General features: G+C 43.0%; 1 protein-coding gene across 2 annotated transcripts; it reads left to right on the top strand.

Moving 5' to 3' along the window:
* Positions 1-6,267: 6,267 nt before the first annotated feature.
* On the top strand, positions 6,268-23,372 carry LOC120043562 (isocitrate dehydrogenase [NAD] subunit alpha, mitochondrial). Of its 2 annotated transcripts, none has more exons than XM_038988118.1 (11): positions 6,268-6,344; positions 6,708-6,761; positions 6,917-7,000; positions 7,154-7,268; positions 10,518-10,705; positions 18,303-18,436; positions 18,816-18,918; positions 20,062-20,126; positions 21,633-21,717; positions 22,018-22,170; positions 22,727-23,372. In XM_038988118.1, exons 1-11 carry the CDS (start codon positions 6,318-6,320, stop codon positions 22,808-22,810), a joined length of 1,092 nt encoding a protein of 363 aa, XP_038844046.1. In that variant the 5' UTR covers positions 6,268-6,317; the 3' UTR covers positions 22,811-23,372. The 2 variants fall into 2 exon arrangements, with proteins under 2 accessions (XP_038844046.1, XP_038844047.1); XM_038988119.1 differs by having other exon boundaries at positions 6,271-6,344; positions 6,708-6,743.
* The last annotated feature ends 337 nt before the right edge of the window (positions 23,373-23,709 follow it).

Consider the following 23,709-nt stretch of genomic DNA (forward strand, 5'->3'; position numbering starts at 1 on the left):
GCTACTGTATAGAGATCTAACGGAAGCTACTGTATAGAGATCTAACGGAAGCTACTGTATATAGATCTAACGGAAGCTACTGTATATAGATCTAACGGAAGCTACTGTATATAGATCTAACGGAAGCTACTGTATAGAGATCTAACGGAAGCTACTGTATATAGATCTAACGGAAGCTACTGTATATAGATCTAACGGAAGCTACTGTATATAGATCTAACGGAAGCTACTGTATATAGATCTAACGGAAGCTACTGTATAGAGATCTAACGGAAGCTACTGTATAGAGATCTAACGGAAGCTACTGTATATAGATCTAACGGAAGCTACTGTATATAGATCTAACGGAAGCTACTGTATAGAGATCTAACGGAAGCTACTGTATAGAGATCTAACGGAAGCTACTGTATAGAGATCTAGAGGAAGCTACTGTATAGAGATCTAACGGAAGCTACTGTTATATAGATCTAACGGAAGCTACTGTATAGAGATCTAACGGAAGCTACTGTATAGAGATCTAACGGAAGCTACTGTATATAGATCTAACGGAAGCTACTGTATAGAGATCTAACGGAAGCTATTGTATATAGATCTAACGGAAGCTACTGTTATATAGATCTAACGGAAGCTACTGTATATAGATCTAACGGAAGCTACTGTATATAGATCTAACGGAAGCTACTGTTATCTAACGGAAGCTACTGTATAGAGATCTAACGGAAGCTACTGTATATAGATCTAACGGAAGCTACTGTATAGAGATCTAACGGAAGCTACTGTATAGAGATCTAACGGAAGCTACTGTATAGAGATCTAACGGAAGCTACTGTATAGAGATCTAACGGAAGCTACTGTTATCTAACGGAAGCTACTGTATATAGATCTAACGGAAGCTACTGTTATCTAACGGAAGCTACTGTATAGAGATCTAACGGAAGCTACTGTATAGAGATCTAACGGAAGCTACTGTTATATAGATCTAACGGAAGCTACTGTTATCTAACGGAAGCTACTGTATATAGATCTAACGGAAGCTACTGTTATCTAACGGAAGCTACTGTATAGAGATCTAACGGAAGCTACTGTATAGAGATCTAACGGAAGCTACTGTTATATAGATCTAACGGAAGCTACTGTTATCTAACGGAAGCTACTGTATATAGATCTAACGGAAGCTACTGTATAGAGATCTAACGGAAGCTACTGTATAGAGATCTAACGGAAGCTACTGTATAGAGATCTAACGGAAGCTACTGTATAGAGATCTAACGGAAGCTACTGTATATAGATCTAACGGAAGCTACTGTATAGAGATCTAACGGAAGCTACTGTATAGAGATCTAACGGAAGCTACTGTATAGAGATCTAACGGAAGCTACTGTATAGAGATCTAACGGAAGCTACTGTATAGAGATCTAACGGAAGCTACTGTATATAGATCTAACGGAAGCTACTGTATAGAGATCTAACGGAAGCTACTGTATAGAGATCTAACGGAAGCTACTGTATAGAGATCTAACGGAAGCTACTGTATATAGATCTAACGGAAGCTACTGTATATAGATCTAACGGAAGCTACTGTATAGAGATCTAACGGAAGCTACTGTATAGAGATCTAGAGGAAGCTACTGTATAGAGATCTAACGGAAGCTACTGTATATAGATCTAACGGAAGCTACTGTTATATAGATCTAACGGAAGCTACTGTTATCTAACGGAAGCTACTGTATAGAGATCTAACGGAAGCTATTGTATATAGGTCTAACTGAAGCTACTGTATAGAGATCTAACGGAAGCTACTGTATATAGATCTAACGGAAGCTACTGTATATAGATCTAACGGAAGCTACTGTTATCTAACGGAAGCTACTGTATATAGATCTAACGGAAGCTACTGTATAGAGATCTAACGGAAGCTACTGTATAGAGATCTAGAGGAAGCTACTGTATAGAGATCTAACGGAAGCTACTGTATATAGATCTAACGGAAGCTACTGTTATCTAACGGAAGCTACTGTATATAGATCTAACGGAAGCTACTGTATAGAGATCTAACGGAAGCTACTGTATAGAGATCTAGAGGAAGCTACTGTATAGAGATCTAACGGAAGCTACTGTATATAGATCTAACGGAAGCTACTGTATAGAGATCTAACGGAAGCTACTGTATAGAGATCTAACGGAAGCTACTGTATAGAGATCTAACGGAAGCTACTGTATATAGATCTAACGGAAGCTACTGTATAGAGATCTAACGGAAGCTACTGTATAGAGATCTAGAGGAAGCTACTGTATAGAGATCTAACGGAAGCTACTGTATATAGATCTAACGGAAGCTACTGTATAGAGATCTAACGGAAGCTACTGTATATAGATCTAACGGAAGCTACTGTATAGAGATCTAACGGAAGCTACTGTTATCTAACGGAAGCTACTGTATATAGATCTAACGGAAGCTACTGTATATAGATCTAACGGAAGCTACTGTTATATAGATCTAACGGAAGCTACTGTATAGAGATCTAACGGAAGCTACTGTATAGAGATCTAACGGAAGCTACTGTATAGAGATCTAACGGAAGCTACTGTATAGAGATCTAGAGGAAGCTACTGTATATAGATCTAACGGAAGCTACTGTATAGAGATCTAACGGAAGCTACTGTATATAGATCTAACGGAAGCTACTGTATATAGATCTAACGGAAGCTACTGTATAGAGATCTAACGGAAGCTACTGTATATAGATCTAACGGAAGCTACTGTATATAGATCTAACGGAAGCTACTGTATAGAGATCTAACGGAAGCTACTGTATATAGATCTAACGGAAGCTACTGTATAGAGATCTAACGGAAGCTACTGTATAGAGATCTAACGGAAGCTACTGTATAGAGATCTAACGGAAGCTACTGTATAGAGATCTAACGGAAGCTACTGTATAGAGATCTAACGGAAGCTACTGTATATAGATCTAACGGAAGCTACTGTATAGAGATCTAACGGAAGCTACTGTATATAGATCTAACGGAAGCTACTGTATATAGATCTAACGGAAGCTACTGTATAGAGATCTAACGGAAGCTACTGTATAGAGATCTAACGGAAGCTACTGTATAGAGATCTAACGGAAGCTACTGTATAGAGATCTAACGGAAGCTACTATAGCTTTGAATATAAAAATATGAAGAAATATAAATATTATCCATAGAGGAATCTGTAGTTTTAAAATGTAACAGAGAAGATTACACAATACTAGTAAGGACAAATGTCGAAGACTGCCTAGACTGGTGTATTTTAATAAATTGGCAAGCCCTTTGTACCAATGTATTCAGGATACTTACATGTAAACCATTAACATAACAGAGAGACTGGTTACATGTAAACCATTAACATAACAGAGAGACTGGATGGAAAATGTGTGAACTGTGAATGAGCTTCAGCTTGCAGGCTACCAGTCTGTCTTTCTCTCTTCTCTCCGCAGATTTACAGAACAGGAAATTAGCCACTATTTTATAGGAATAGGTGTCTTCATACCTGCAACCAATCACAGCACACAACCAATTAATTCTAACAGACCAATAAGCTCACAGTTCCAAATCACATGATTGCTGTAGTTCACTTATGGAGGCACATGCCACTGTTACATGTGATAATTATATGGCCCCACTACAGTTGTAGGCTACTTTACATGTGGTAATGATATGGCCCCTAAAGTAGTAGGCTACTTTACATGTAATAATTATATGGCCCCTACAGTAGCAGGCTACTTTACATGTGATAATGATATGGCCCCTGGACTGTGATCACACAGTCCCCCAGAACAGCTGGTACTCTCATGCATGGTTCAGCATTGCTTGCCTCGAAGCGAGCATAGAAGGCATTTAGCTTATCTGGTAGGTTCATATCACCTCAATGCCATTGGATGAATCCCGGAAAATATTGCAGTCTGTGCTAGTGAAAAAGTCCTGTAGCTTAGCATCAATAAGCGCCTCCTGTTTGAGTTTTTTGCTTGTAAGCAGGAATCAGGAGGATAGAGTTATGGTCAGACTTGCCAAATGGAGGGCGAGGGAGAGCTTTGTATGTGTCTCTGTGTGTGGAGTAAAGGTGGTCTAGAGTTGTGTCTACTCTAGTTGCACAGGTGACATGCTGCTAGAAATTAGGTCAAAATAATCATTTCAGTTCCACTGCATTAAAATCAACGGCCTTGAGGAGCGTCACCTCTTGATGAGCAATTTCATGTTTTCTTATGGCCCTATGCAGCTCGCCGAGTTCGGTCTTGGTGCCAGCATCGGTTTGTGGTGGAAAATAGACAGCTCCAAAAATATAGATAAAAATTGTGTAGTCCTATAATAATAGGTTATATCTACAAAGGTCTGAATCTGTAGTCCTATAGGTTAGATCCATAAAGGTCTGCATCTGTAGTCCTATAATAATAGGTTAGACCCATAAAGGTCTGAATCTGTAGTCCTATAATAATAGGTTAGATCCATAAAGGTCTGAATCTGTAGTCCTATAATAATAGGTTAGATCCATAAAGGTCTGAATCTGTAGTCCTATAATAATAGGTTGTATCCATAAAGGTCTGAATCTGTAGTCCTTTAGTAATAGGTTATATCCATAAAGGTCTGAATCTGTAGTCCTATAATAATAGGTTAGATCCATAAAGGTCTGAATCTGTAGTCCTATAATAATAGGTTATATCCATAAAGGTCTGAATCTGTAGTCCTATAATAATAGGTTAGATCCATAAAGGTCTGAATCTGTAGTCCTATAATAATAGGTTAGATCCATAAAGGTCTGAATCTGTGGTCCTATAGGTTAGATCCACGGTCTGAATTTGTTTCTCTACAGATGAAGCTAGCGTGGTGAATAAAGAGAAGGGAAGCCTGCCATCTGGTGGTGGAGATATGTACTGTAGAAAGAATTGGATGGAGGATGTATCAGGGATGTCAAACTCATTCAATGGAGGACCTAATGCAGGGGTATTCCACTGTTAGCCTTCTACAGGGTTTCCCAAACCCGGTCCTGGCCCCCCCTGGGTGCACGTTTTGGTTGTTGCTTTAGAACTACACAGCTGATTCAAATAACCAAGCTTTGATTGTGTAGTCAATGCTAGGGGGGGGGGGGGGGGAAGCAAAGCATGCATCCAGGTGGGGGACTCCAGGACTGAGTTTGGGGAAACCCTGCACTATGAGCCTGCTGGTTTTCTGTTCTACCTGATAATTAGTTGTACCCACCTGGTGTCTAAGGTCTAAATCAGTCCTTGATTAGGGTAAAAAAAAAACGCAGTGGATCTGGCTTCAAGGTCCAGAGTTGAGTTTAAGGGGCCTGGTGTCTGCTGGTTTTTGGTTGTTCCTTTCAATTAAGACCTAGACAACCAGGTGAGGGGAGTTCCTTACTAATTGGGGTCCTTAATTCATCAATCAAATACAAGGGAGGAGCGAAAACCCGCAGACGCTCGGCCCTCTGGGAATGAGTTTGACACTCAACTATGAAGTACATAGTTGAGTTGTACAACAAAGTAGAAGTGGTGGAACCAATTGTCATACTTGAGTAAAACTAAAAATACCTTCATAGAAAATGACTCAAGTAAAAGTCACCCAGTAAAATACTATTTGAGTAAAAGTCTAAATGTATTTGGTTTTAAATATACTCAAGTATTAAAAGTAAAAGTAATGGCTAAAATATACTTATGTATCAAAGGTAAAAGTATAAATTATTTCAGATTCCTTATATTAAGCAAACCAGGGAATAGCCAAGGGCACACTCCAACACTCCGACATAATTTACAAACGAAGCATTTGTGTTTAGTGAGTCCGCCAGATCAGAGGCAGTAAGGATGACCAGGGATGTTATCTTGATAAGTGCGTGAATTGGACCATTTTCCTGTCCTGCTAAGCATTCAAAATGTAACTAGTACTTTTGGGTGTCAGGGAAAATGTATTGAGTAAAAATTACTTTATTTTCTTAAGGAATTTAGTGAAGTAAAAGTAGGCAAAAATATAAATAGTAAAGTACAGATCCAAAACTAGTACTTTAAAGTATTTTTACTTAAATACTCTACACCACCGCAAAGTAGACATATTATGTCGATCAAAAACAGTACTCTTCAACATGTATTATTTTATTGAAATGCTTTCATCACGGATTTGTTTCACGTTGTTGTATTAAGATAAACAGACATTAGATACATTGCTTATGATTTAAAAAAAATCCGATCTAGAAACGTAAGTAGTCGCTCTGACGACGTCATCGTTTTCCACCCCGGAAGTCCCGTTAACGGCAGAGCGGTGTAGGACCACATTAACACAGGAGTATGGCTAGCAACGTGTGGAGGTCAATGGTAAGAAAATGCCGTTTGTCAGCGTAAAGATGATCGAATGTAACTTGGCCATGTATTGGATTTATGTTTGTCTAATGTAAGTTCGTGCTCGAATGACTTTGTTGGTTGTATAATGTTGTTTCCATGGGTTTTCCGTGAGGCCTTTACTGTGCGCGTGTCCTTGTCCTGCTACCATCGTAGCGAGCTATGCTATTAACCAACCACTTTTTATCTGCCCAATGCTTGACAAGTGACATTTAGTTGTTTGTCAATATGTTTTCTGATTCAATCACACTAGACTAGAGATGCAGTGTGTGGATGTTGTTGTGATACAATGTATCTGCGCGGTAGTAATTTAACCTTCCGTTTATCCTCCTCCTTCAGCTCTCTCACGTCGTGGGGGCGGCAAAGAGACCGACGGTATGTTTCAGAAGGGGGGTAAGTCATGGACTGACAAATAGACAAGTCTACACCAGTCTTTTATGAACTTCTCCCTCATTGGCTGAAATGATGCAATTCATGATCCAGTGTTTAGTGCTAATATGTAATCCCTCTAAAACAGATTTAAAAAGGGGTTTGTTTTCTCTTTACAGCTGCAAACGGTTACATTAATTCCTGGGGATGGAATCGGTCCAGAAATATCTGTGGCTGTCATGAAGATTTTCGAGTCTGCTAAGGTAAGCTGGAAAAGCTGTCAAACTCTCTCTCTCTCACACACAGCAAAGTGTAGGGTTAACAGCAGAACATGCCATTTGCATGGAAAGTTTGACAAAACATTCAACCCGAGTCCTTTCTGTACCATTCTGTCTCTTCTCCCTACCACCCGTTAGGTTCCCATCCAGTGGGAGGAGAGGAATGTGACGGCTATCCAGGGCCCAGGAGGTAGATGGATGATCCCTCCAGACTGTAAGGAGTCTATGGACAGGACCCTGATCGGGTTAAAAGGTAGGAAGCAGCCACAGAGATCCTATGGACATCTATGGTAGTAGATACCTGCATGGTCATGATGGACATAATGTACGGAAGTCAGCTGGAATAAAGACCGTCATGCAGGCGGCATCATAGGGGATAGTATATAGGGGTTAGTGTGTAGGCTTTATAGGGGATAGTTTATAGGGGATAGTGTGGAGGCTTTATAGGGGATAGTGTGGAGGCTTTATAGGGGATAGTGTGGAGGCTTTATAGGGGATAGTATATAGGGGATAGTGTGTAGGGGATAGTATGTAGGGGATAGTATATAGGGGATAGTATATAGGGGATAGTATATAGGGGATAGTATATAGGGGATAGTGTGTAGGGGATAGTGTGTAGGGGTTAGTATATATAGGGGATATAGTATATAGGGGTTAGTATATAGGGGTTAGTGTGTAGGGGATATAGTGTGTAGGGGATATAGTGTGTAGGGGATATAGTATATATAGGGGATATAGTATATAGGGGTTAGTATATAGGGGTTAGTGTGTAGGGGATAGTATATAGGGGATATAGTATATAGGGGATAGTGTGTAGGCTTTATAGGGGATAGTGTGTAGGCTTTATAGGGGATAGTGTGTAGGCTTTATAGGGGATAGTGTGTAGGCTTTATAGGGGATAGTAGCCTATGGGTTCATAGAGGATAGTAGGGATTGAATGGGACACGGCCTTGATGAGAGATGTAGTGTTAACAGGATTGGTGGGTAAACGATGCAGAAACACCGTCTAGAGGTCAGGTGGCCGGTGTGAAAGCCCGTCTAGAGGTCAGGTGGGAAAGCCCGTCTAGAGGTCAGGTGGCCGGTGTGTAAGCCCGTCTAGAGGTCAGGTGGGAAAGCCCGTCTAGAGGTCAGGTGGCCGGTGTGTAAGCCCGTCTAGAGGTCAGGTGGGAAAGCCCGTCTAGAGGTCAGGTGGCCGGTGTGTAAGGCCGTCTAGAGGTCAGGTGGGAAAGCCCGTCTAGAGGTCAGGTGGCCGGTGGGAAAGCCCGTCTAGAGGTCAGGTGGGAAAGCCCGTCTAGAGGTCAGGTGGCCAGTGTGTAAGCCCGTCTAGAGGTCAGGTGGCCGGTGTGTAAGCCCGTCTAGAGGTCAGGTGGGAAAGCCCGTCTAGAGGTCAGGTGGCCGGTGGGAAAGCCCGTCTAGAGGTCAGGTGGCCGGTGTGAAAGCCCGTCTAGAGGTCAGGTGGGAAAGCCCGTCTAGAGGTCAGGTGGCCAGTGTGTAAGCCCGTCTAGAGGTCAGGTGGCCGGTGTGAAAGCCCGTCTAGAGGTCAGGTGGGAAAGCCCGTCTAGAGGTCAGGTGGCCAGTGTGTAAGCCCGTCTAGAGGTCAGGTGGCCGGTGTGAAAGCCCGTCTAGAGGTCAGGTGGGAAAGCCCGTCTAGAGGTCAGGTGGCCGGTGGGAAAGCCCGTCTAGAGGTCAGGTGTGTAAGCCCGTCTAGAGGTCAGGTGGCTGGTGTGTAAGCCCGTCTAGAGGTCAGGTGGCCAGTGTGTAAGCCCGTCTAGAGGTCAGGTGGCCGGTGTGAAAGCCCGTCTAGAGGTCAGGTGGGAAAGCCCGTCTAGAGGTCAGGTGGCCAGTGTGTAAGCCCGTCTAGAGGTCAGGTGGCCGGTGTGAAAGCCCGTCTAGAGGTCAGGTGGGAAAGCCCGTCTAGAGGTCAGGTGGCTGGTGTGTAAGCCCGTCTAGAGGTCAGGTGGCTGGTGTGTAAGCCCGTCTAGAGGTCAGGTGGTCGGTGTGTAAGTCTGTTAGTTAGTCTGTCTGGTGACCTCACCTGAAATGTTGTGGTGGGATGGAGTTTAGCCTGTCTGGTGACCTCACCTGAAATGTTGTGATGGGATGGAGTTTAGCCTGTCTGGTGACCTCACCTGAAATGTTGTGATGGGATGGAGGTTAGTCTGTCTGGTGACCTCACCTGAAATGTGATGGGATGGAGTTTAGTCTGTCTGGTGACGTCACCTGAAATGTTGTGATGGGATGGAGGTTAGTCTGTCTGGTGACGTCACCTGAAATGTTGTGATGGGATGGAGGTTAGTCTGTCTGGTGACCTCACCTGAAATGTTGTGGTGGGATGGAGGTTAGTCTGTCTGGTGACCTCACCTGAAATGTTGTGGTGGGATGGAGGTTAGTCTGTCTGGTGACCTCACCTGAAATGTTGTGGTGGGATGGAGGTTAGTCTGTCTGGTGACCTCACCTGAAATGTTGTGATGGGATGGAGTTTAGTCTGTCTGGTGACGTCACCTGAAATGTTGTGATGGGATGGAGGTTAGTCTGTCTGGTGACCTCACCTGAAATGTTGTGATGGGATGGAGTTTAGTCTGTCTGGTGACCTCACCTGAAATGTTGTGGTGGGATGGAGGTTAGTCTGTCTGGTGACCTCACCTGAAATGTTGTGGTGGGATGGAGTTTAGTCTGTCTGGTGACCTCACCTGAAATGTTGTGGTGGGATGGAGTTTAGTCTGTCTGGTGACCTCACCCGAAATGTGTTGTGGCCTGGGATGGAGTTTAGTCTGTCTGGTGACCTCACCTGAAATGGAGGTTAGCCTGTCTGGTGAACTCACCTGAAATGTTGTGGTGGGATGGAGGTTAGTCTGTCTGGTGACCTCACCTGAAATGTTGTGGTGGGATGGAGGTTAGTCTGTCTGGTGACCTCACCTGAAATGTTGTGGTGGGATGGAGTTTAGTCTGTCTGGTGACCTCACCCGAAATGTTGTGGTGGGATGGAGTTTAGTCTGTCTGGTGACCTCACCTGAAATGGAGGTTAGTCTGTCTGGTGAACTCACCTGAAATGTTGTGGTGGGATGGAGGTTAGCCTGTCTGGTGAACTCACCTGAAATGTTGTGGTGGGATGGAGGTTAGTCTGTCTGGTGAACTCACCTGAAATGTTGTGGTGGGATGGAGGTTAGCCTGTCTGGTGACCTCACCTGAAATGTAGGTTAGTCTGTCTGGTGACCTCACCTGAAATGTTGTGGTGGGATGGAGTTTAGTCTGTCTGGTGACGTCACCTGAAATGTTGTGGTGGGATGGAGTTTAGTCTGTCTGGTGACATCACCTCTCTGCCAATAACAGCTAGTTTTCAGTTTTCCCCTCACCACTCAGATCAATCACAGACGGTCCTGAGAATTTGCTCTCTGCTAAGAAGCTATTTTTGTTTTCAAATTGAAAACGATCACATTGAAATGATTTGATATTGAGATAAAAAGGTCTGCATTGGACTTTTAACCTCCCCCTCTGTGTGTAGGCCCCCTGAAGACCCCCATCGCAGCCGGCCACCCCTCCATGAACCTGCTACTCAGGAAGACCTTTGACCTGTACGCCAACGTGCGTCCCTGCGTGTCCATCGAGGGCTACAAGACCCCCTACACCGACGTGGACCTGGTCACCATCAGAGAGAACACTGAGGGAGAGTACAGCGGAATCGAGCACATAGTAAGTAGCTATGGTTACCAAGGTGACGTTCAGTAGGAGAGAAATGGGACAAAGTTTTGAGTGAAACCCATTCTTTTCAAATGTGTGGATTTCAAAGTGAATCTGTCAATCTGTAAAATGTCTACAGCTAACACTGACTACAGAGGGATAGACCACGTAGCAGTAGCTACCTCGTATGTTAAAATGTCTACAGCTAACACTGACTACAGAGGGATAGACCACGTAGCAGTAGCTACCTCGTATGTTAAAATGTCTACAGCTAACACTGACTACAGAGGGATAGACCACGTAGCAGTAGCTACCTCGTATGTTAAAATGTCTACAGCTAACACTGACTACAGAGGGATAGACCACGTAGCAGTAGCTACCTCGTATGTTAAAATGTCTACAGCTAACACTGACTACAGAGGGATAGACCACGTAGCAGTAGCTACCTCGTATGTTAAAATGTCTACAGCTAACACTGACTACAGAGGGATAGACCACGTAGCAGTAGCTACCTCGTATGTTAAAATGTCTACAGCTAACACTGACTACAGAGGGATAGACCACGTAGCAGTAGCTACCTCGTATGTTAAAATGTCTACAGCTAACACTGACTACAGAGGGATAGACCACACAGCAGTAGCTACCTCGTATGTTAAAATGTCTACAGCTAACACTGACTACAGAGGGATAGACCACACAGCAGTAGCTACCTCGTATGTTAAAATGTCTACAGCTAACACTGACTACAGAGGGATAGACCACGTAGCAGTAGCTACCTCGTATGTTAAAATGTCTACAGCTAACACTGACTACAGAGGGATAGACCACGTAGCAGTAGCTACCTCGTATGTTAAAATGTCTACAGCTAACACTGACTACAGAGGGATAGACCACACAGCAGTAGCTACCTCGTATGTTAAAATGTCTACAGCTAACACTGACTACAGAGGGATAGACCACGTAGCAGTAGCTACCTCGTATGTTAAAATGTCTACAGCTAACACTGACTACAGAGGGATAGACCATGTAGCAGTAGCTACCTCGTATGTTAAAATGTCTACAGCTAACACTGACTACAGAGGGATAGACCACACAGCAGTAGCTACCTCGTATGTTAAAATGTCTACAGCTAACACTGACTACAGAGGGATAGACCACACAGCAGTAGCTACCTCGTATGTTAAAATGTCTACAGCTAACACTGACTACAGAGGGATAGACCACACAGCAGTAGCTACCTCGTATGTTAAAATGTCTACAGCTAACACTGACTACAGAGGGATAGACCACGTAGCAGTAGCTACCTCGTATGTTAAAATGTCTACAGCTAACACTGACTACAGAGGGATAGACCACGTAGCAGTAGCTACCTCGTATGTTAAAATGTCTACAGCTAACACTGACTACAGAGGGATAGACCACACAGCAGTAGCTACCTCGTATGTTAAAATGTCTACAGCTAACACTGACTACAGAGGGATAGACCACGTAGCAGTAGCTACCTCGTATGTTAAAATGTCTACAGCTAACACTGACTACAGAGGGATAGACCACGTAGCAGTTGCTACCTCGTATGTTAAAATGTCTACAGCTAACACTGACTACAGAGGGATAGACCACGTAGCAGTAGCTACCTCGTATGTTAAAATGTCTACAGCTAACACTGACTACAGAGGGATAGACCACGTAGCAGTAGCTACCTCGTATGTTAAAATGTCTACAGCTAACACTGACTACAGAGGGATAGACCACGTAGCAGTAGCTACCTCGTATGTTAAAATGTCTACAGCTAACACTGACTACAGAGGGATAGACCACGTAGCAGTAGCTACCTCGTATGTTAAAATGTCTACAGCTAACACTGACTACAGAGGGATAGACCACGTAGCAGTAGCTACCTCGTATGTTAAAATGTCTACAGCTAACACTGACTACAGAGGGATAGACCATGTAGCAGTAGCTACTTCGTATGTTAAAATGTCTACAGCTAACACTGACTACAGAGGGATAGACCACGTAGCAGTAGCTACTTCGTATGTTAAAATGTCTACAGCTAACACTGACTACAGAGGGATAGACCACGTAGCAGTAGCTACCTCGTATGTTAAAATGTCTACAGCTAACACTGACTACAGAGGGATAGACCACGTAGCAGTAGCTACCTCGTATGTTAAAATGTCTACAGCTAACACTGACTACAGAGGGATAGACCACACAGCAGTAGCTACCTCGTATGTTAAAATGTCTACAGCTAACACTGACTACAGAGGGATAGACCACGTAGCAGTAGCTACCTCGTATGTTAAAATGTCTACAGCTAACACTGACTACAGAGGGATAGACCACGTAGCAGTAGCTACCTCGTATGTTAAAATGTCTACAGCTAACACTGACTACAGAGGGATAGACCACACAGCAGTAGCTACCTCGTATGTTAAAATGTCTACAGCTAACACTGACTACAGAGGGATAGACCACGTAGCAGTAGCTACCTCGTATGTTAAAATGTCTACAGCTAACACTGACTACAGAGGGATAGACCACACAGCAGTAGCTACCTCGTATGTTAAAATGTCTACAGCTAACACTGACTACAGAGGGATAGACCACACAGCAGTAGCTACCTCGTATGTTAAAATGTCTACAGCTAACACTGACTACAGAGGGATAGACCACGTAGCAGTAGCTACCTCGTATGTTAAAATGTCTACAGCTAACACTGACTACAGAGGGATAGACCACGTAGCAGTAGCTACCTCGTATGTTAAAATGTCTACAGCTAACACTGACTACAGAGGGATAGACCATGTAGCAGTAGCTACTTCGTATGTTAAAATGTCTACAGCTAACACTGACTACAGAGGGATAGACCACACAGCAGTAGCTACCTCGTATGTTAAAATGTCTACAGCTAACACTGACTACAGAGGGATAGACCACGTAGCAGTAGCTACCTCGTATGTTAAAATGTCTACAGCTAACACTGACTACAGAGGGATAGACCACACAGCAGTAGCTACCTCGTATGTTAAAATGTCTACAGCTAACACTGACTACAGAGGGATAGACCACACAGCAGTAGCTACCTCGTATGTTAAAATGTCTACAGCTAACACTGACTACAGAGGGATAGACCACGTAGCAGTAGCTACCTCGTATGTTAAAATGTCTACAGCAAACACTGACTACAGAGGGATAGACCACGTAGCAGTAGCTACCTCGTATGTTAAAATGTCTACAGCTAACACTGACTACAGAGGGATAGACCATGTAGCAGTAGCTACTTCGTATGTTAAAATGTCTACAGCTAACACTGACTACAGAGGGATAGACCACACAGCAGTAGCTACCTCGTATGTTAAAATGTCTACAGCTAACACTGACTACAGAGGGATAGACCACGTAGCAGTAGCTACCTCGTATGTTAAAATGTCTACAGCTAACACTGACTACAGAGGGATAGACCACACAGCAGTAGCTACCTCGTATGTTAAAATGTCTACAGCTAACACTGACTACAGAGGGATAGACCACGTAGCAGTAGCTACCTCGTATGTTAAAATGTCTACAGCTAACACTGACTACAGAGGGATAGACCACACAGCAGTAGCTACCTCGTATGTTAAAATGTCTACAGCTAACACTGACTACAGAGGGATAGACCACGTAGCAGTAGCTACCTCGTATGTTAAAATGTCTACAGCTAACACTGACTACAGAGGGATAGACCACGTAGCAGTAGCTACCTCGTATGTTAAAATGTCTACAGCTAACACTGACTACAGAGGGATAGACCACACAGCAGTAGCTACCTCGTATGTTAAAATGTCTACAGCTAACACTGACTACAGAGGGATAGACCACACAGCAGTAGCTACCTCGTATGTTAAAATGTCTACAGCTAACACTGACTACAGAGGGATAGACCACGTAGCAGTAGCTACCTCGTATGTTAAAATGTCTACAGCTAACACTGACTACAGAGGGATAGACCACGTAGCAGTAGCTACCTCGTATGTTAAAATGTCTACAGCTAACACTGACTACAGAGGGATAGACCACACAGCAGTAGCTACCTCGTATGTTAAAATGTCTACAGCTAACACTGACTACAGAGGGATAGACCACGTAGCAGTAGCTACCTCGTATGTTAAAATGTCTACAGCTAACACTGACTACAGAGGGATAGACCACACAGCAGTAGCTACCTCGTATGTTAAAATGTCTACAGCTAACACTGACTACAGAGGGATAGACCACACAGCAGTAGCTACCTCGTATGTTAAAATGTCTACAGCTAACACTGACTACAGAGGGATAGACCACGTAGCAGTAGCTACCTCGTATGTTAAAATGTCTACAGCTAACACTGACTACAGAGGGATAGACCACGTAGCAGTAGCTACCTCGTATGTTAAAATGTCTACAGCTAACACTGACTACAGAGGGATAGACCACACAGCAGTAGCTACCTCGTATGTTAAAATGTCTACAGCTAACACTGACTACAGAGGGATAGACCACACAGCAGTAGCTACCTCGTATGTTAAAATGTCTACAGCTAACACTGACTACAGAGGGATAGACCACACAGCAGTAGCTACCTCGTATGTTTGCTGGAATGTTTGTTCAGGAGAATAATTTAATTGTCTGATCCCTCCTACTGACCAGAGGGGTACGCTACAAAGCAGGATCAATGAGTTAGCCAGCTAACTTTGAGAAACAACCAGAAATAACAATGGATTTTTGGGGGTTAAAGAAAGCTGAACTTCTGTGTTTTTGGTTGTTGAATCATTTAGTCCATTTCAAACTTATCTTTCTAAATAAAAAATAAAAATTGTCAAGTTAGCTAGCGAACTCCTTGATCCTGCTTTGTAGTCAACCCCTCTGGAGGGAATAGTCTTACAACATTAACATGCAGGGATGTGTTCATTCGGTATGAAATGGTACGAAACGCTAGAGAACGTTTTGAAATGGAGGTGAAACAAAACAAGAGGTCCTACCTGAACATGTACAAGAAGAATGTTCAGGTGATTATTTTTTTAATGGCTATGTTGTGCCCTGCTGAACATGACCCAGTGTTTCAACACTGGAGTGGGGTCTTCATTAGGGCATCTGGTGTAGATTTCAGAGCAAATGTCAGCACTGAAATGGGTGCAAATGGTTTGTTGGTTTGACAGGGACTGAAAAGTCACGTTAACTGTGATGTGACTACTCTGGTTCGTCGTTTTCAGCTCTTGATAAGCAGCTGTTTCAAGGCTGAGAGCTGAGCAGTCCGTATTTTCACTGTGGTGTTGTGTGGAATCCGTGTGCTCGGTTTTTGAAACTGTTTTATCTGGGTTGGACAGGGCACATCACACACAGGTGATTGGTTATTCTCCAGGTGTTCCTTAGGTAAGCCAGAGGAACAGCAGCTTCACTAACCAGACCACCACCTCAGTCTCTAACTCTGGCGTGCCCTAATGTACACTCCCGTTCAAAAGTTTGGGGTCACTTAGAAATGTCCTTGTTTTTGAAAGAAAAGCACATTTATTTTGTCCATTAAAATAACATCAACTTGATCAGAAATACAGTGCAGACATTGTTAATGTTGTAAATGACTATTGTAGCTGGAAACGGCAGATTTTTCTACATAGGTGTACAGAGGCCCATTATCAGCAACCATCATTCCTGTGTTCCAATGGCACGTTGTTAGCTAATTCAAGTTTATCATTTTAAAAGTCTAGTTGATCATTAGAAAACTCTTTTGCAATTATCTTAGCACAGCTGAAAACTGTTGTCCTGATTAAAGAAGCAATAAAACTGGCCTTCTTTAGACTAGTTGAGTATCTGGAGCAACAGCATTTGTGGGTTCGATTACAGGCTCAAAATAGCCAGAAACAAAACTTTCTTCTGAAACGCGTCAATCTATTCTTGTTCTGAGAAATGAAGGCTATTCCATGTGAGAAATTGCCAAGAAACTGAAGATCTCGTACAACGCTGTGTACTACTCCCTTCACAAAACAGCGCAAACTGGCTCTAACCAGAATAGAAAGAGGAGTGAGAGGCCCCGGTGCACAACTGAACAAGTACATTAGTGTCTAGTTTGAGAAACAGATGCCTCACAAGGCCTCAACTGACAGCTTCATTAAATAGTACCCGCAAAACACCAGTCTCAAAGTCAACAGTGAAGAGGCGACTCCGGGATGCTGGCCTTCTAGGTAGAGTTGCAAAGAAAAAGCCATATCTCAGACTGGCCAATAAAAAGAAAAGATGAAGATGGGCAAAAGAACACAGACACTGGACAGAGGAACATTGGAACAAAGTGTTATGAACAGACAAATCTAAGTTTGAGGTGTTCGGATCACAAAGAAGAACATGAAAAGATTCTGGAGGAGTGCTTGACGCCACCTGTGAAGCATGGTGCAGGCAATGTGATGGTCTGGGGGTGGTTTGGTGGTGTAAAGTGGGAGATTTGTAAAGGGTAAAAGGGATCTTGAAGAAGGAAGGCTATCACTCCATTTTGCCCTGTGGACGGTGCTTAATTGGAGATAATTTCCTCCTACAACAGGACAATGACCCAAAGCACAGCTCCAAACTATGTAAGAACTATTTAGGGAAGAAGCAGTCAGCTGGTGTTCTGTCTATAATGGAGTGGCCAGCACAGTCACCAGATCTCAACACTATTGAGCTGTTGTGGGAGCAGCTTGACCGTATGGTACGTAAGAAGTGCCCATCGAGCCAATCCAACTTGTGGGAGGTGCTTCAGGAAGCATAAAATCAGATTGACAACTACAATGCCAAAGGTCTGCAAGGCTGTGTTTGCTGCAAATGGAGGATTCTTTGATGAAAGCAAAGTTTGAAGGACACAATTATTTAAATTAAAAATCATTATTTATAACCATGTCAACTTCTTGACTATATTTCCTATTCATTTTGCAACTCATTTCATGTCTGTTTTCATGGAAACAAGGACATTTCTAAGTGACCCCAAACTTTAACGGTAGTGTATATTCATTAACTTCTCTCTCCAGTTCTCCTTCATTGTTCACTTAGTTTTTCAACTAAAGGTATTGTTTGTTATTCCTACATATCTGCTATCTTAATTTGATCACTCTGTCGCATAGAATTTTAAGCAGGTACTGCTATGTTGTAGTGTATTAAATGTTTGTAATTTTTAATTTCAGACCTGATTTGCCCAAATGAAAAATGTATCTACCCTTAGAAAAATTAAAATTTAATTAATAATCCACATAATTTCCTGTTGCTGCAGGATTACTTCCCTGCTGTTATACTGGTCAAATTAAGATGGCACATCTGGAATTTCTTGATGTCACTTCCTTTACAGTGAAATCCTATTGTATGTAGTTGTCACCTCCGGCTGAGAGTACTTTTTGTTCCTCCACTCACGGTGATGTTATGAATACCTTTCATACGTCTTCTCTTCCAGTTTCATTGTTCCAGTTAAATCCTTTTTAAAGTAGCTCCGTTGTCTTTCCCAGTTGTTACTGTCCCTCGACACATTTTAGGACCTAAAGTAGGACATAAGTGAATAGATGTTGTATCCTGTATGGGGTTAATTAAGTCCTGTTTTGATTTAGACTCGGGTGATTGTCCTCTTCTCTGGTAGATTGTTGACGGCGTAGTTCAGAGCATCAAACTCATCACCGAAGACGCCAGTCGACGTATCGCTGAGTACGCCTTTGAGTATGCAAGAAATAACCAAAGAAGCAGCGTCACGGCCGTTCACAAAGCCAACATCATGTAAGTCTACAGCTCCAGAATCAAATAGGCTGTGGAATATTACAAATTGTACCTTTTTTTAAATTTATTGTGCAGTTGTGGATCATTTAAAAAAAATGACAAGCAAATATCGACTAAATGTATGATCACCATGGGTCAATTACAAGTCAAAACAGAATGATGAGATATTAAATGTAATCGTTCACATATTTAACAGATGTTATCGCAGGTGCAGTGAAATGCTTATGTTCCCACAGTGCAGTAATACCTAGCAATACAAAACGATACGCACAAATAAAAATGTATTAAAGAAAGAAATAAAAATATCAGAACGAGCACATCAATGGCACCAATATTCGGGCGTTAAACTAACGTGCCGGGTGTGTTTTGACGTGACCAGGAGGATGTCGGACGGGCTGTTCCTGAGGAAATGCAGAGAGGTGGCTGAAAACTTCAAGGACATCAAGTTTACTGAGATGTACCTGGACACGGTGTGTCTCAACGTACGTACACTCCTTTACACTATTCTTCCTACGTGCCGCTGTTTTGATGCACATCACGTTCTCTGTCTAAAGCCTAATTTACCGCTTCAATCGAAAGTCCGCTCCCATCGGCGTGTTTCCCGCGTACCTCCCCTTTGAAAGGTGACCTTGCGGATGCAGAGATTTGACCACGCCGACGGGAGTGGCTGTTCGATATTGCATCATTCCGTTGGCGCAGACCTAGCAGATGACCCGGACGCAGAAGGTAGAAATTAGGCTTAATGAGTTTCTCATGTTGGAGCGGTAGATGGAAACGGGGCTTAATCGGGTTCTCATGTTGGAGATGGAAACGGGGCTTAATTAGGTTCTCATGTTGGAGATGGAAACGGGGCTTAATTAGGTTCTCATGTTGGAGATGGAAACGGGGCTTAATTAGGTTCTCTAGTTGGAGTGGTAGATGGAAACGGGGCTTAATTAGGTTCTCATGTTGGAGATGGAAACGGGGCTTAATTAGGTTCTCTAGTTGGAGCGGTAGATGGAAACGGGGCTTAATTAGGTTCTCTAGTTGGAGCGGTAGATGGAAACGGGGCTTAATTAGGTTCTCATGTTGGAGATGGAAACAGGGCTTAATCAGGTTCTCATGTTGGAGATGGAAACGGGGCTTAATCAGGTTCTCATGTTGGAGATGGAAACGGGGCTTAATCAGGTTCTCATGTTGGAGATGGAAACGGGGCTTAATCAGGTTCTCATGTTGGAGATGGAAACGGGGCTTAATCAGGTTCTCATGTTGGAGATGGAAACGGGGCTTAATCAGGTTCTCATGTTGGAGATGGAAACGGGGCTTAATCAGGTTCTCATGTTGGAGATGGAAACGGGGCTTAATCAGGTTCTCATGTGGAGATGAAACGGGGCTTAATCAGGTTCTCATGTTGGAGATGGAAACGGGGCTTAATCAGGTTCTCATGTTGGAGATGGAAACGGGGCTTAATCAGGTTCTCATGTTGGAGATGGAAACGGGGCTTAATCAGGTTCTCTAGTTGGAGATGGAAACAGGGCTTAATCAGGTTCTCTAGTTGGAGCGGTAGATGGAAACGGGGCTTAATCAGGTTCTCATGTTGGAGATGGAAACGGGGCTTAATCAGGTTGTCATGGTGAATGTTTCAGATGGTGCAGGATCCCACCCAGTTTGACGTCCTGGTGATGCCCAACCTGTATGGTGACATTCTCAGGTCAGTTACTATTTATTTGCATGTATCTATATTAATTAATCGCTATTGAATGCAATTTGTTTAAGCTACTAACCTCTCTGGGATATGTGGGACACTAGCGTCCCAACTGGCCAAAATCCAGTGAAAATGCAGAGCGCCAAATTCAAATAAATTACTATAAAAATTAAACGTTCATGAAATCACACATGCAATACACCAAATTAAAGCTACACTTGTTATGAATCCAGCCAACGTGTCAGATTTCAAAAAGGCTTTACGGCGAAAGTGAACGATGCTATTATCTGATTACAGCACCCCAGCAAACAAACAGACAATCATATTTCAACCCTGCAGGTGCGACACAAAACGCAGAAATAAAGATATAATTCATGCCTTACCTTTGACGAGCTTCTTCTGTTGGCACTCCAATATGTCCCATAAACATCACAAATGGTCCTTTTGTTCGATTAATTCCGTCGATATATATATATATCCAAAATATCCATTTAGTTGGCGCGTTTGATCCAGAAAAACACCAGTTCCAACTCGCGCAACGTGACTACAAAATGTCTCATACGTTACCTGTAAGCTTTGTCCAAACATTTCAAAGTACTTTCCTAATACAACTTGAGGTATTTTTTCACGTAAATAATCGATAAAATTTAAGGCGGGACATACTGTGTTCAATACCGGAGGAAAACAAAGTGTAGCGAGCTTTCAGGTCACGCGCCTCTAACAAAGACTACATGTAACAGTATAACTTTAGACCGTCCCCTCACCCCGACCTCGGGCGCGAACCAGGGACCCTCTGCACACATCAACAACAGTCACCCACGAAGCGTCGTTACCCATCGCTCCACAAAAGCCGCGGCCCTTGCAGAGCAAGGTGCAACACTACTTCTAGGTTTCAGAGTAAGTGACGTAATTGATTGAAACGCTATTAGCGCGTACCCGCTAACTAGCTAGCCATTTCACATCCGTTACATACACTTCCCTCTAGCCTCGTTCTGAACAGTGCTACTTCTTCATTTCTCAAAGGAAAAACCTCAACCAATTTCTAAAGACTGTTGACATCCAGTGGAAGCGATAGGAACTGCAAGAAGGTTGATAAGAAATCTGGATTCCCAATGAAAACCCATTGAAAAGAGTGACCTCAAAAAAAAAAAAATTCTGAATGGTTTGTCCTCTGGGTTTCGCCTGCCAAATAAGTTCTGTTCTACTCACAGACATGATTCAAACAGTTTTAGAAACTTCAGTGTTTTCTATCCAAATCTACTAATAATATGCATATCTTAGCTTCTGGGCCTGAGTAGCAGGCAGTTTTCTTTGGACACGCTTTTCATCCTGACGTCAAATACCGCCCCCCTTTCCCAAAGAAGTTAATTCAAACATTAATAGCTTAGCAGAGTTTGGTCTTATTGGGCCTAATACTGTCTTTCATTTGTGTTGCGCTAATGTGACTAGATGATTCTGCTAACTAAAGGCTGTGGCTACTACTACAGATAGAGTGTGTGTCATGTATTGCAGTGATCTGTGTGCTGGACTTATTGGCGGTCTGGGAGTCACTCCTAGTGGAAACATTGGTGCCAATGGAGTCGCCATTTTTGAATCGGTTTGTCTCGCTCTTTACTTGGCTGTTTTTATCATCTGAATATGTTTAGCTACTCTGTCTCAACTGTTGGATAAAACGCAAGGCTTCTCGTCCTGTAAACAGTCTATTGTGTAATAACTAAACATGTTTGTTTTTGTTGAAGACTTCCCTCTTTCAACAAAACAATTTTAATACGAGACGTCATATATTTTAAATAAGTTGTCCATTTCTAATGGAAGCTTGTTCCAGTGTTGAACAACCATTTAACGTCTGAACAACGTAGACGTATTAACATTGTCCCTCTACCCCTGTGGTATCCAGGTCCACGGGACGGCCCCCGACATAGCCGGTCTGGACATGGCCAACCCTACAGCTCTGCTGCTCAGTGCTGTGATGATGCTGCGTCACATGGGCATGCACGACTACGGCAAGAAGATCGAGACCGCCTGCTTCGACACCATCAGAGACAAGAAGGTGGCTAGTTGGCTTTTTAATTACCTCCAATAGTGACTATTGTGGCTGTTGCATATCGGCGCCAGAATACATTTAGAAAGGGGAGGGGCAGAAGTAGTACTTCCTTGTTCTTGGAGGACCGCTCCGAGAGTCTGCTCTCTTCGCTCCGAGAGTCTGCTCTCTTCGCTCCGAGAGTCTGCTCTCTTCGCTCCGAGAGTCTGCTCTCTTCGCTCCGAGAGTCTGCTCTCTTCGATCCGAGAGTCTGCTCTCTTCGATCCGAGAGTCTGCTCTCTTCGATCCGAGAGTCTGCTCTCTTCGATCCGAGAGTCTGCTCTCTTCGATCCGAGAGTCTGCTCTCTTCGATCCGATGCCAGATTATATGGTTGATGTTTGGCTAGTTGGTTTATAATATGTTGGCTGCCCTGGAAACCACACCTCCTTCCGGGTGCCAATGCTCTTTATGTATTTTTCTGTAGATTGAACATGACCAGATTTTTGTTCAGTTGGTCATTGTATGGAGAATCTGCTTTGGCTTTTCAAATGAATTAATTGGGCTGTTTTTTTTATCCTCTCCCAGGTGCTGACCGGGGACCTTGGTGGGAAGTCGAAGTGCTCCGAGTTTACAGAGGAGATCTGCCGTAGAGTGCGAGACATGGACTGAAAACGACGACTGTTGATTTCTGAAGACTTCATAATAATTCAACCGCTGCTTTGAACTTACTCCTAAAGACTCTGGGGGGGCGTTCCAGGACGTCAGTACTGCAGTTACGATGCAGCTGCATATCTTAGATGACTATATTATATTTATGTAGGTTCCTGAGAATGCACAATTCTCCAAGTTTTCTAGAAATAGAAATTCGATAATTTGTGCAGTGTGACTGCAATAAATCACGACCTGGAACGCACCCTATATGGATGGGTATTCACTCTTAAAGGTGTATTTAAGCACAATTGTACTCACATGATCATTTCATGGGGCAAACTTCCCCAAAGTTATTCTTGCCTCTATACTACGTGGCACTCCACCTGTGTTGTCCGGCAGTGGTTCTGATCATTGCTAGGTTTTTTTTTAACGGTAAATGTAATGCTAACAGCTTCAATGTACTCTTATTTATTGTTACCGGTCAGTTTCCTGTGCATGAACGGATTGTGTTGTACCAGTGTCTCATGTCATTTCGCTCTTTTCTGTTTCGAGATCCATACATAAAAACTTGATTACATGACTTAAAGCCTGACGTCTCATTCTTCCTGTTAACAGGTTACAGTGTATTGTTATTGCAAAGCAAGTTGGATTAATGTTCACAGGGATTTGATTACTTATCTAAATCAGCCATTTGTGTTTATGGCGTCACTTTGACCTACATAATATCGTCAAACATTTGTCAGCTGATTCAGTCCGCATCCTCATTGTGACAGTATTACTGCCAATTTGGCAACCCAGATGAGAGGGTGCTTCCGGTTGTCACTCGTTGCCACACAAAAATAGGCTATATAAAAAATGAAAACAAAAAGTAGCTGTTTGGTCTTTTAATTTAGGGTTAAACATAAGGTTTGTAGTGT

The sequence above is a fragment of the Salvelinus namaycush genome, unplaced genomic scaffold, assembly GCF_016432855.1.
Source record: "Salvelinus namaycush isolate Seneca unplaced genomic scaffold, SaNama_1.0 Scaffold959, whole genome shotgun sequence".
Classification (NCBI taxonomy): domain Eukaryota; kingdom Metazoa; phylum Chordata; class Actinopteri; order Salmoniformes; family Salmonidae; genus Salvelinus; species Salvelinus namaycush.

What these genes read in the sequence shown, in the direction of transcription:
- LOC120043562 (XM_038988118.1), top strand. Translation starts at nt 6,318, where the DNA reads ATGGCTAGCAACGTGTGGAGGTCAATG. An exon ending in TGGACACGGTGTGTCTCAAC is followed by an intron (nt 18,919 to 20,061) that starts GTACGTACACTC and finishes TGAATGTTTCAG; the next exon opens with ATGGTGCAGGATCCCACCCA. An exon ending in ACACCATCAGAGACAAGAAG is followed by an intron (nt 22,171 to 22,726) that starts GTGGCTAGTTGG and finishes ATCCTCTCCCAG; the next exon opens with GTGCTGACCGGGGACCTTGG.